The sequence below is a fragment of the Apostichopus japonicus genome, chromosome 8 (assembly GCF_037975245.1).
Source record: "Apostichopus japonicus isolate 1M-3 chromosome 8, ASM3797524v1, whole genome shotgun sequence".
Lineage (NCBI taxonomy): Eukaryota > Metazoa > Echinodermata > Holothuroidea > Aspidochirotida > Stichopodidae > Apostichopus > Apostichopus japonicus.
This window is the reverse complement of record NC_092568.1, coordinates 2,729,631-2,741,680: the sequence shown is the minus strand read 5'-3', so window position 1 is coordinate 2,741,680 and position 12,050 is coordinate 2,729,631. Positions and strand designations below refer to the sequence as shown.

The window sequence follows — 12,050 nt, the reverse complement described above, 5'->3', positions numbered from 1 at the left end:
AGACATTAATCTACCTGCGTAATGACTATTTAACAATTTTGGGAGGAATTTCTACAGGAAATAATTTGTCTAGTAGTGGCATCATGCTATGCAAAACTGGCAACAATGCTTTAGAACCAAGTGCAATGTTGTAATAGCAGTTTTTATACAGATGAACCGTAGTATTTTATAAGTGAGAGTGCAAACTGCCTTCAGAACTGCTACACAGAATTTGAACACTTAATTTATTCCCTGGTATAACGAGCCAAATACTCCAAAACTTGCCGGAACCTACAAACATGTACAGATGGAAAACTACAAGTCTTGAAAAGGCATGAGATATTCCAGGTTGCCTCTGTTATTATAAGCACTTTAATGGTCATGTTCTTAACTAGAATATTCATTCATGAACAATCTTTCACTTCACTACCTGAAACAAATTCTGACAAATAATTATCAAGCTTGTTGTCCTGAATTAATCAGATCACAACAAATAGTTTGCAGGAACCCTTCAACTCATTGATGTAAGTTAGAGTATTGCTTAGAACTTGTTAACATATATTTATACATCTTTGCTCCTCTCTCCTTTTTCGTTTTCTTTGAGAAAACACACACACATATATATATGCGTATACATTTTGCTTCATATTTTTAGGACATTTACCGACACATCTGGTTGAGAGATTCCGTAAAAAGACTGGTTTCATCATCATCGTCAATTGTCCCCAAACACGAGAAGCTTCTTCAATAACTAACGTTACTGTGTGTTTCAAGAGCTCAAACTCAATTTCTGAGTAGGCAATCACCAACAGAATTAAATTTGAGTAACCCTTGAGGGGATATGTTCAAGGTCACTCATACAAGATACATGACTAAAAAAATTGACGAGAAAATCGCAAGATCTTGCTCGATTTCATTTCAGTTTTGTCATTTGCAATTTTTTCTAAATCTTTTTCAAACTCCTATGGTATCTTACTACTACTACCACAGGCCCTCACTCTCAGCCAGCCAATATGTGCATCCATACATAATTAAGAGTTATGGAAACATTGAGGAATCCAACTTGAAGTATTGCTTAAGGAATAATCACGTAGTCGAATCAGGATATGTACTGTTTTATGTACTCATGACAGACACCTCTGGGGGTTTTGAGGTTCAACTTGAAACTGCAAGTTATCCCCTTAAGATCCAACTTATCAGCTCAATGAGAAGTGAGCCCCAGGGCTATTCAGAACATCATCTAATGTAGAGAAATGAAGGCTTGTCACACGACTGAGAAGTCAGGAAACGGCAAACTTCTCATCTCAATTTTGCTGATAATATCTTGCAAGGAGACCTCATTTAATGTACACGTGCAAGTTACATTATCACTAGACAACAGTTTTTTTTAGCACAGAACTCATCCCTAAATAGCAAACTGTAGAGTGTACTGTGAACAGTATTATATTGGTTTAAGTAAATGCAAATATGCCACAATGTTTTTCTTTTTTTTTTTTCTTTTCTTCTTTAAACAAATTGATGTCCTTTGGCTAAATTACAGTATTTTGTTTGCAATTGATGATATGAGGCGGGACACAAATAGAGTTTCCAACTGCTATGTGATAACAGTATTAAAAAAAAATTACCAGTTCACTCTTGACACAGTTTAGTGAGAGTGATAAGCTTGTGAGGAGACAGGTAAGCAGGGACACAAAGTGACCTTGAAACTCCAAATGCATAGGCCAGTTATTTGAGTTTTTATCATTGCCTGATGTCAAGAATTTTAATTTAACATACATGTATGTGAATTTGGAAAATATTGTCCCTTTTGGCATTCCATGGACAAGAGAAAGTTAATTCCAGACAAAGGTATGATTCATAACTTCGTTATCTCAGTTTTATCTCCAGTAATGGATGCATGTACCTTTTCTCTCCTCTCCCTTTCTCTCTCCTTCTCATTTTCTCTCTTTCTCTCTTCAGTGTATTCCAAAACTAAACAAACACAGTCTGTCATTTCTAGGCAATCACTTGTGGCCAGCTTTATGTTATCTGAATAAACTGTTGCCCTGGCAACCATTCAACAGCATTTTGGGAAATATTTTCCCGCCTAATGAATCTCAAGTAAAATATGTGCATGTTGTGAGACAGTTGTAATAAATTATTTTACTATGTGATGGCACAAACTCTTGGGGTATCAGCATTCATGTTTATGTTCAAACAGAGAAAAGGAAAAAAATTGGAACCTACACAGGAAGAATTTTGGCGCTAGTCAGTTCAGGGATCAGGTCTAAGTGGAAGCAAACCTGCTACAAAGTTTAAAACAGTTCCTGTCAACCAACCCACTCCCTCTGGAATAGCTAACTAATACATTATTGGATGAGAAGGATGCAAGGGAGGGGGGTCTCTGTGCAACAGTCCACCAGAAAATGGGTAATCCTAACCATGGGTACTGTATGACCTCTCATGCCGTCGTCATGTGAGAGAGCAGAAACTTGTTGCCAGTCTATGTATACAGGTCAGAGTGCACATATTACTTAAAGGCAGATAACAGTGGTTCACTATTGAGGAGAACCCATCATGCATGGAGCCAGGGAGCCCTTTAACCGACTTCGCTGATGGAGCAAGCAAGCAAAAACAAAATAAACATACCTGGATAGAAGTCGTTAGCTTTGGAGAGTTTTATGTTGGTCCCTGTATCTCTCTGAAGTTGTGCTATTGTTTGTCCACCTTTGCCAATTATTGATCCTGCTACTGTGCTTGGTATTAGTAGTTTAACAATGTATTTGTTATCATCTGCAAAACAAAAAGTGACAAAAATCATAATAATGTTACAAATCGTAAGTTTCAGTGCTTTATAATGAGTCTGTAACATGAGCAATTTATTATTATCTTCATAAGATTGTTCCATCAACTCTTTAAATAAATTCATAATTTAGCAGGCTTTGGGTGAGGTTTGACAAAGTCAAGCATCCCATGAAGTGGAGAAAAATGACAGATATGCCATTTCTAAAGAAAAGGCTGCAAGATCTTGAACTGTTTGTTATAACATGTCTTTCTTCGTAGATACGGTATCTCCGAGGAACTGAGATTAATTTCTTGACATAACACACCCATGGTAGGATCCTAAGCCAAAGCCACCAATATTTGCATCTATATAAATAAACATGAGATGCAAATATTCTCTACAATTCCCAACGGGTGAGCAAGTCTTTAAATTGCTCGTTATGAACTGGACTGACCACTTTTCGTCTCTGTCTAGCAAATATTTGGCAATAATTCTATTTTCTGTATGTAAAGTGGATTCAATCCTATGAATTTATTATTAGAACATAAGATCAGCAGATCATTTAGATCAAGGTTCTATAAACAACACCTGCCATGGTAATAATACCCCCAATGAAAACAACAGTCACTTCATTGCGAACCTGGTTGTATATGCCACATGACAAAACTGTTTTAACCCAATGATAAACAATATGCACTGCATATAATATATTGGGTACATTTCATTGAATTTTTTTTTTGATAAATGGAAGCTGCAAAGGGAAGAATTTATGCAACACAGGGAATCGTTTCATGTCTGTCCTCAATCAGTATGTACACCATACTTGAAATCAGTCGACAAAACGAAGAAATAACAGAAAGATCCAAAAAAAGTTTGGAAACCCTCTGGAGTGATCACAGGTTAATAATTTATAAAGCTTCTCTTTTCTGCAATACTTTTAAGATGACTGTGCGTATCTAAACAGGGATCAGACATAGTGCACAACATGTAATATAGTCCGGATGCCACTCACGTAAAAACGTGAGAGCGTTGACGGTAAAAACAGCTGGTTTTGTCTGTAACGTACACAAATACGCAGACCCCAATATTTACCTGTTTTAAGGGGGCATTTACTAATGACGATACTTATGTGTTATCTACCCTAGGCCGAAGAACTGGTATCATCCTGCAACTTTACTTCCCAATGACAATCTTTGGAAGGACACTGCCCTCTCTCTATGCTTTTGCTTGTACTTCCTGTGCCATCCTTGTTGTTTGTGCTTGTTCCGAGGAGACAGTTAAGAGACAAATGAATTGAAACAACCACACAGTATTGCATATTTGTTCAGAACCATATGTAAGGCGATTATTATAAATGACTGTCTAATGACTTTCAAAACAAATACTATATCAATACTTCAGGCCTTGGCCTTTTATTTTCACAGCAGATAATTTTTCCACACATATATTCCTGTATGCACATACACACACACATATATACATTGAACAGTCACAGAGAAAGCTCCAAGTGTTGTCAACTAACTGTTAAGACTCAATATGCCAGTTTGTTGCAGATTGTTGAGTGAAAAGACGGAAATTTCCACATCATTCATACAAAAACAGCACATCATTCCAGCTTGCTAGGTAATGGAATTTGAGGGGTTTTTTTTCTTTCTTACTTTTTCAAAGTTAAGTTATAATCAAGTGCTTCAGCATCATGTTCAGTCTGTCCAATTTGCAGATTCATGTACAATTTTTCTTTGAAAAAAATAAGCTAATAGCTCAAACAATCTGGTCAATTGTTTATTCAAGTCCCTGATAATGCTCTTGTACACGCGCGGTTGTTGTCGTCATCATTATCAATGAAGGAAAGATGAATCATGAAAGCTAATTTCATCTGCCAGTAATTTCTCTAGCTATATGAAAGAGGTTGTAAATAATTAGCTCAGCAACAGCTGGCAAAGTTATTAATGGAACAACATTGATAAATAGTGACAATACAATTATAAAATCATCATCTAACCTTTTGTCTAAATGAACATAGGTAAACATTTACAAGCGTAAATCAAGTTTCAACCAAGCACTAGTCTACAGGTGTAAAATTTGCAACTGTTTTATGTATTGAGAGGAAACTGTTAGACTAGAAACAGATGACTCGACAATTAAAACAGTACTGGTTTCAAAATTTGATTCAATTTTAAGGATAGGCCTGTCTGCCTAACGAATGCAATGCATACAACAACAGCATGCTTATATACTTTGTTCCTTTTTATCAGTAAAAATATAGACAAAACCAATGTTTCAAAAAAATGTATTCATGTTTTAGGATAGGCCTGTCAGCCTAACGATTGCATATAACAATGCATGCTACATTCCTTTTTGTATCAGTAAATATTTACTTAATTAAAAGACAAAATCCAGGATTATCCTTTTATTCTTTAATTAACTTGTTAAGAAAAATTTAAGACAATAGCTGCAGTAGCAAGCAATGAACTACTACTAAGATAAACATGAAAAACTCTATATATGTACCAAAAAAATTGCATTGTATCTTTCCAAATCTCAATTCTATCTTTAGGCAAGGAAATGCATAGTTTACAATTCAACCATAGGTTAGCATTTTGCTACCCAATTAACTTGCCAGCTACCTGTTAAAACCTTTTGTTTTTTGCCCTAGAGCTCTTTAATTGATGTGTAACCTGTTGCTGAATTACATTGTTAGCATGAAATGTACAGTGGAAAACATTCACTTCCTCAAAGGCTGACTGTGAAACAAGTAGCTATGACCTTCCCCACAACAGACTGTGCAACATCACAGAGTTTCTGACCGTTGGGCCTTGCCTAATTTTAGTACGAAAGGCTCCAGGAAATGTTTGCAGAATTGATCCACAGTTTTGTTTAGCCACTCCAAACGTTCTCAGTTTCTCTTCGTGTATTAGAGTCCTCTTTTCCACTATTATAATCAATACAGTGTGTCTGAGTAATTTGATGGTTTTACGTTTGGACTGGATTTTGCAGTGTTTGTCTATCCGCACAGAATCGAAGGAGAGCTTATAGCGCAAATCAAACCTTGCGCCATGAGATGGGAGAACGGGTAAAGCTGAGAATTAAGTACGGTTCCGTCGTATGAAGCGAGAGTTTCTTGTGCAGTCTGGTACACGAATGAGAAAAAACGTATCGTGTTCATTTTTACCCGTCAATCACGAGAAGGCCCAGGACTACGTATGCAAGGAATCGTCAGGGGAAAATATCCACAACCAGGATGCGTTTCAACGGTAATAATCAAATTTGGGAAATTCTAGACTTTCTGTGGGCTTATTAAAGCAACTAAAATGTATTAAATTCCCTAATGGTGATCACAGAACTTAGTATATATACTCTCTCTTTCAAGCCATGCTGCCATAAAGTTTTTTTACAATATTAACCTAAAATGACAATTATTCACAAAGTATGCTAGGATACAGTACCTGGACCAAAAGATCACGGCATTTTGAGATGTATCAATAAATTCTAGAATGACGAACCCTGCATTGCATATTTTGTGAGAGTCTTCTTTTATGAAGACCTATGACATAGATTCGTTGTTTGGTAAACATTATTCATTAGTCTCTCTTTATGTGATGTGTACAGTTACGTTTAATTAATTACTTTCTTCATTAATCATGTAGCTGTGGGTCTCTTCATTGTTTAGAGTTGAACTACACTACTGTATCTCCTCATTCTCACACTTAATGGAGGAACCAAATAACATTTTAAACACTCCAAAACAAAGGTAAATGAGAGTACGATGGTAACGAGGTGGCAGGTGAGCAAGCTATATGCGATATACATGCTACCAGTGATTAAATAATATTCACCTACAACAAAATTCACAATGTGCGAGCCCTCAACCCAAGATTCTTCACTTCCTTTCATCAGGAATGTTATCTTTCAAAGAGCAAAAGTCTCCCCAGAGGAGGTCTCTTCATTCTTCTGTGTTTAGAGATACATTTTATGCGTAACACCAATGTATATGACGAGTGAACACATGTACCAATTTTTACTTGTGTAGTAAAATGAAGGCGGCCAGGTACCTCCGATAATAAACGTCCACATCCATCAACTTGATAACATTATTTTAGTTTGGAGTCACAAACGGCATAATTCAAGATCACCATAATTGCACGTTTATTGCAAACAGGTCCCATAGTTCATTTTGAGTATAGACTGTAGCCCTGGTGAGGTAACTACAAAATGGTGGGATAGGAACTTAAAGACTACCGGTACTTCATAGACCCTACCACAGTATCATGTTGCAAACCACATTATTAGCCATGTGTGTTACATTATTCGCAACAACTCCAACTGGATTGTCAACAGGGATAAACCCATCCATGGAGGGAGTGAGGGAAAGGGATAGGTTGAGGAGGGATGGGTTGAGGGAGAGGATAGGTTGAGGGAGAGAGGATAGGTTGAGAGGAAAGAACAGGTTTAGGAGAAGGATGGGTTGAGAAGGAACAAGGTATTATTTCCAAGTATGACATGAATCACATGAGTTATCTTAGACTTCAAGAAGGATGCTAAGAGGCATGTACAACGTATTCCTTAAGTATTCCACCAGAAAATTTTCTCTATTCAATTGATAGAAATATTGCACGTCAGGGAACCAAAAGAATTTGGCTTCTTTTTTAACTTTAAGCCAAGCCTGTGTGTTTGGGTGTATGGAATTTAGTAGAGCCAGTTCCATTGTTGACTCTAGCTGCTAGTATTCTAGTTTGTGAGAATTAAGTATTTGTCCCTGTTTTCATTTTTCAACTCTCTCTCTTGTATCTCCTCCACACCTCCCCCCCCCCCCTTTGTTTCCTTCCTCCCTATTCCTCACGAACTACTTTGTTCAACTCTATTTCTTAAATCCCTCTTGCACGGTTGATCTCCTGCAGCAATTTCATCTCCTACACTTTGCTCCGTCTAAATTTACTCTTTTCACTGCTCAATGTTACAACTATTGGTCCATTTTACTTGCTTCCTCTCTACTTGTTTCAGTCTGCCCTTGAAGAGGATCCTGAGCTAGGATAAAAACATCAGTCCCTCCACCCCCACCTCTATCCTTTACACCTTTTTTCATATATTGCTTAAATTTGACCATTGGAATATATGCCATGTACATTCTTTAAAGATATTGTACACACCTCTTAGTAAAACAGATTTTGAGGTTGATGGGAAAAGCGAAAGTTTCTTGATTATTGTCTAAAGATGAATACAACTTTAATCCATCTGTAGAGAACCTTGTGCTGTAATACCAGCCTGGATTCTGGAAACACCATACAAATCTAATCATCTAAACATCCTGTTTAACAGAAAAGATGAATGGGTCATCCTAAGAAGATAAAATTCCTCCATTGTTAAGAGTAACCCATGTACTGTAGTTATAAGCACACTGCTTTATTTACATTGCAGTTGTCAGACAATTCTACTCAAATTTGGTCATGCAAAACATTTCTTTCTCTCTCAAACTCTCCACACCCCCCCCCCCATCCCATTTTTATTGGTTAGGTTTATTGAGAAAGATTTGTGAAGCATTTATCCCTCAGCACTTCCTATATGTTAACGCTCTCCACGATCGGTATGCTTAAAGCATTTCAAATACTATTTGTATTGGTCCATGCGTGTAATAACCCCTCATTGAGAATACAGATGACGTAGTTAAGTTGTCCAAATCCGGTCAAAGGAACTTTTATGGCTAACATCTGCTATAACTTACAAGAGAATTTTGACACCAAGCTAGCTGGTATATTAACTTAAGCACTGTTTGCAATCCAGTGTGATTTTTTATACATTGGACCTTATGACAGTTAAAACTTTAACTAACAGCTGGAAAAGTCTCACAAGATGCTGGGCAGAAGTTAATAAGTTTCTCTTTGAGTCATCTTAATTTCATTCAGAGCTGAAATTGATACTAAAAGGAAAAGCTAACATATGGTATATACATTATACATCATATCAAGCGGCCACTTAATTCTTCCAGTATTTTCGGAAAATTCATTCAAACTGGTTCCCCACTTTCAACAACCCACACCTCCTTCCACCACCAACACCCCTCCCCCCCCTCCAATCCCCCAACTCTTCCCCGATTTAGTTTCAAGTATTAGCAAATTACAGTTGACATAAATTATCAACTCTGAACATATAGGAGAAGAATCATTTGTTGAGGACTTTGCTATAATTATCTACAATTTAGGAACAAATGTAAGAGTACAAAACAAAAGTTTGAGATGCTATATACACAAATAATACTGTACTGTGCAAGTTACTAACTGTACAGAATGTTTATTTCACAGGAAGTTTCTGTATAAAGCCGATGTATACATGAACAACAAACAACATTGGGTAACCATGGTTCTACTTAGTTCTTACCTATATATATACTAAAATGAAATGAAATAATACCAGTGACCAGCTAAAAACATGGAAATATTAAGACATATTCCCAAATCAATCACTGACTTATTTTTAGCAACTGTAGGTCTTGCTTTATGATCCATTGGTATAAAAGCTGATAATTTTCCCAGAGCTGTTAGTCTATAAAACATCAATAAAACATGATCGAAGTAATTCTGCAATTTAAAAAATATTCACTTGGTAGGAAAGAAGGACATTTTCTGGAAATGTGTATCCATCATTTACTGGAGACCTTCTAGCATCAATGTCAAAGGAATTATGAACATTTGGTATTGGTATCTAGTGTATTGTTTGTCTGGGACTAAGGCATACTCTAGGGTTTGATACAAATATTTAGCCAACGAAGAAGAGTCACAACAGTAGCAGTATTACACCAACCATTTACAGGCTCTTTACTATGTTATCAAAGCATACTATTACATCACGACCATGGACAATGTGACATCAGTTGACCTGCATTGCGTGTACAGATCCATTTTAGGGAAGCCTCTTGTATATCTTTGACTACTGCAGACTTTTAACATTTTTGAAATGCTTCCTGTGTGGTCAAGTGAAAGCACCACATCCGTTGATACTTCTTAATCGTACAGAATGGCATACGATAACTGCCGGCAGCTAGGCTAGATATGCCTGCACTGTTGAGACTGTAAACCCGGGCAAAAACGTTTCAGCAGGTCTTGCAGATAAACCAAACCATGCAGGGTTCTAGCCAGCTTTTCTTTGTCAAAATGCCTTCAGGTCCAAACCATGACTGGACAGCAAATACATATTCAGTGGAACACATCTCTAGGTCAAGAATGAATGTTATGCAAGATATGCTCATTAAAGAAGACTAAAGTTCTCTACCAGGATGTCCAGAAAGATACCGATGATAAGATGTTGATAAAGGAAATCCAAACGACTGGCTGGACAAGTCAACTTTATGTTGTACTGTTAGGCAAGGGGTCAAGTATAAAATAAAGCGATTCTGGTACAAACCAGACCTTCTAGCTCTAAATGGGTTCAGTTTAGTCTGCAAGAGTTACGTACTGCCTATATATATTAACTAAACGACATTCAAGTCTACAGAAGCTAACAGATACACTGAACAGTTACTGTATGCTGTTCATTTGAAAAGAAAACTTTCAACAACAGAAAGTCGAAAACCACTGGCTGGCAGCAAATTTCACATCAAGTCTGTACTTATACGATCATGCATCAAAATGATTATAATGCATAATTTGGGATATAGGCAACGAATGAATTTGTCGTATCTTGAACATTGTCGTACAATACATGTAGAAAATATCATTACATTTATTAATGAAGCATTGAGAACAAAAAATCACTTCACTCTACATGAATGCTTTTCTATTTTTAACACCTGATTAGGTTTCCATTTTAACTACTCAAGAGCTCTAAAATTTTGAGAAAAGTCTTCATTTATTCCCAAAGGAGAGAAAGTACTGAAATGACGAATCTGATAAACCCTATGGTTCAATGCATGAGTGAGAGTTTAAAAAGTACAAAACTTGCAAATTTCTTCAGGCTAAAACTTTATAAAAGTTCATTCAGCCAAACACTTGCTCTGTTGTTGCAGAAATGATCAAACTTGAAATACTAAATAAAAAACTTCAAAAATTGCTTCCTTTCCACACAGGTAAAAAGAAACATGTTTTCACTCTTTAACTTTTCATCGGTTCTCGGATCGCTGGGTCTTTTACTCATAATATTCTGATACAATCTGACTCTTTTTAAGTTTTCTCTGCGCATGCTGTATTCATTCCCAGATGCTCCTCCAATACAGAAGCCTTAGGCAGTGAATGTCGTTGTTTTCCGCGAGGCGCTGTTAGCTTCAATTAGTTTCACAACACACTATCAATTTCATCTCAAAGGAATGATTAGCTCCCATTTAGTTCATCAAGCATGAATTTTACTGCCATTTTGTCTGCTCATTTTCAAAAGATGTAAAGTGACAAAATCCTCCTTTTTCCGCTGCCGTTTTTTCTTCAAATTCAGTCGTTAGGAGCAACAGGTTTTATCTGTACCGGGCTGTCGACCGACAGCTCGGCTAATTTGTCTCAATTAATTCGAGCTGCTCGGTAACTTCGCACCAGCAGGAGTGAATCTGACACACTCTGAACCTGCGGGGAGCGTCATGCTAAAAGCGGTCTCCACTTCCAGTCTAAAATTGACCTAATGCTGTAACAATTGCCTGTGGAATCAGGTCTAAGTGTTTCAAACTGTGCAGAATAACACTGTAACTGATTGCTATGTAGGACAATAATTGCAGAGACGTGCAGAGACAGTGCACTATATAGCACCATTCTTTGTATGACAAAATTGTTTATTGCTGCAAAGATGTATCCATGAACTCTTTATGTCTCAAGTGATACCGAGCCAGACAAAACAAAAGTGGTCTAGAAAGAGTTGTTATAGTATTTCATTGTAATTTTGACACATTTTCTATCTGTTAGGCAAGTAGCTTTCACCTTTCCAGACAAGGTTAAATAGTAATTTAAGTTGTATATTTGCAATCCTCAAAAACAAATGTTTCAGAATCAAATTCTCAAAGAGAATCGGTTTTCAACACTAGAGATATTAAAATACATTGATACCGTCATCCAAGAGTGACCATTCATCTGCAAGGTAGTCACGGTTACAGCTTTGGGTCGTTAGCTATATGTTGTCACAGGTCACTAGTCAAGGCTGTCTCTCCAGAACTGATGCCAATATCATCAACCAATGTGGTTAGTGTTTTTCACTAAAACTGCCACTTTTTGTATTTAAATGTACACAGGATAGATGATCTCATTTTAATATCAAATATGTAATTCCATTGCAAGCATGCTTGTGATAGGTGGGGGAGGGTTGGGTGGGGGGAGGGTGGGACCTTATGTTCGGTTATTTA

General features: G+C 36.9%; 1 protein-coding gene across 1 annotated transcript in view; it reads right to left on the bottom strand.

Annotated features, from left to right (window-relative positions):
• Positions 1 to 12,050, bottom strand: part of LOC139972181 (RNA-binding protein Nova-1-like) — an 80,440-nt gene that overhangs the window by 54,598 nt on the left and 13,792 nt on the right. The window contains exon 2 of the mRNA XM_071979182.1: positions 2,608 to 2,751. Coding sequence (XP_071835283.1) covers positions 2,608 to 2,751 — 144 coding nt within the window. The remainder of the gene's footprint in view (positions 1 to 2,607; positions 2,752 to 12,050) is intronic.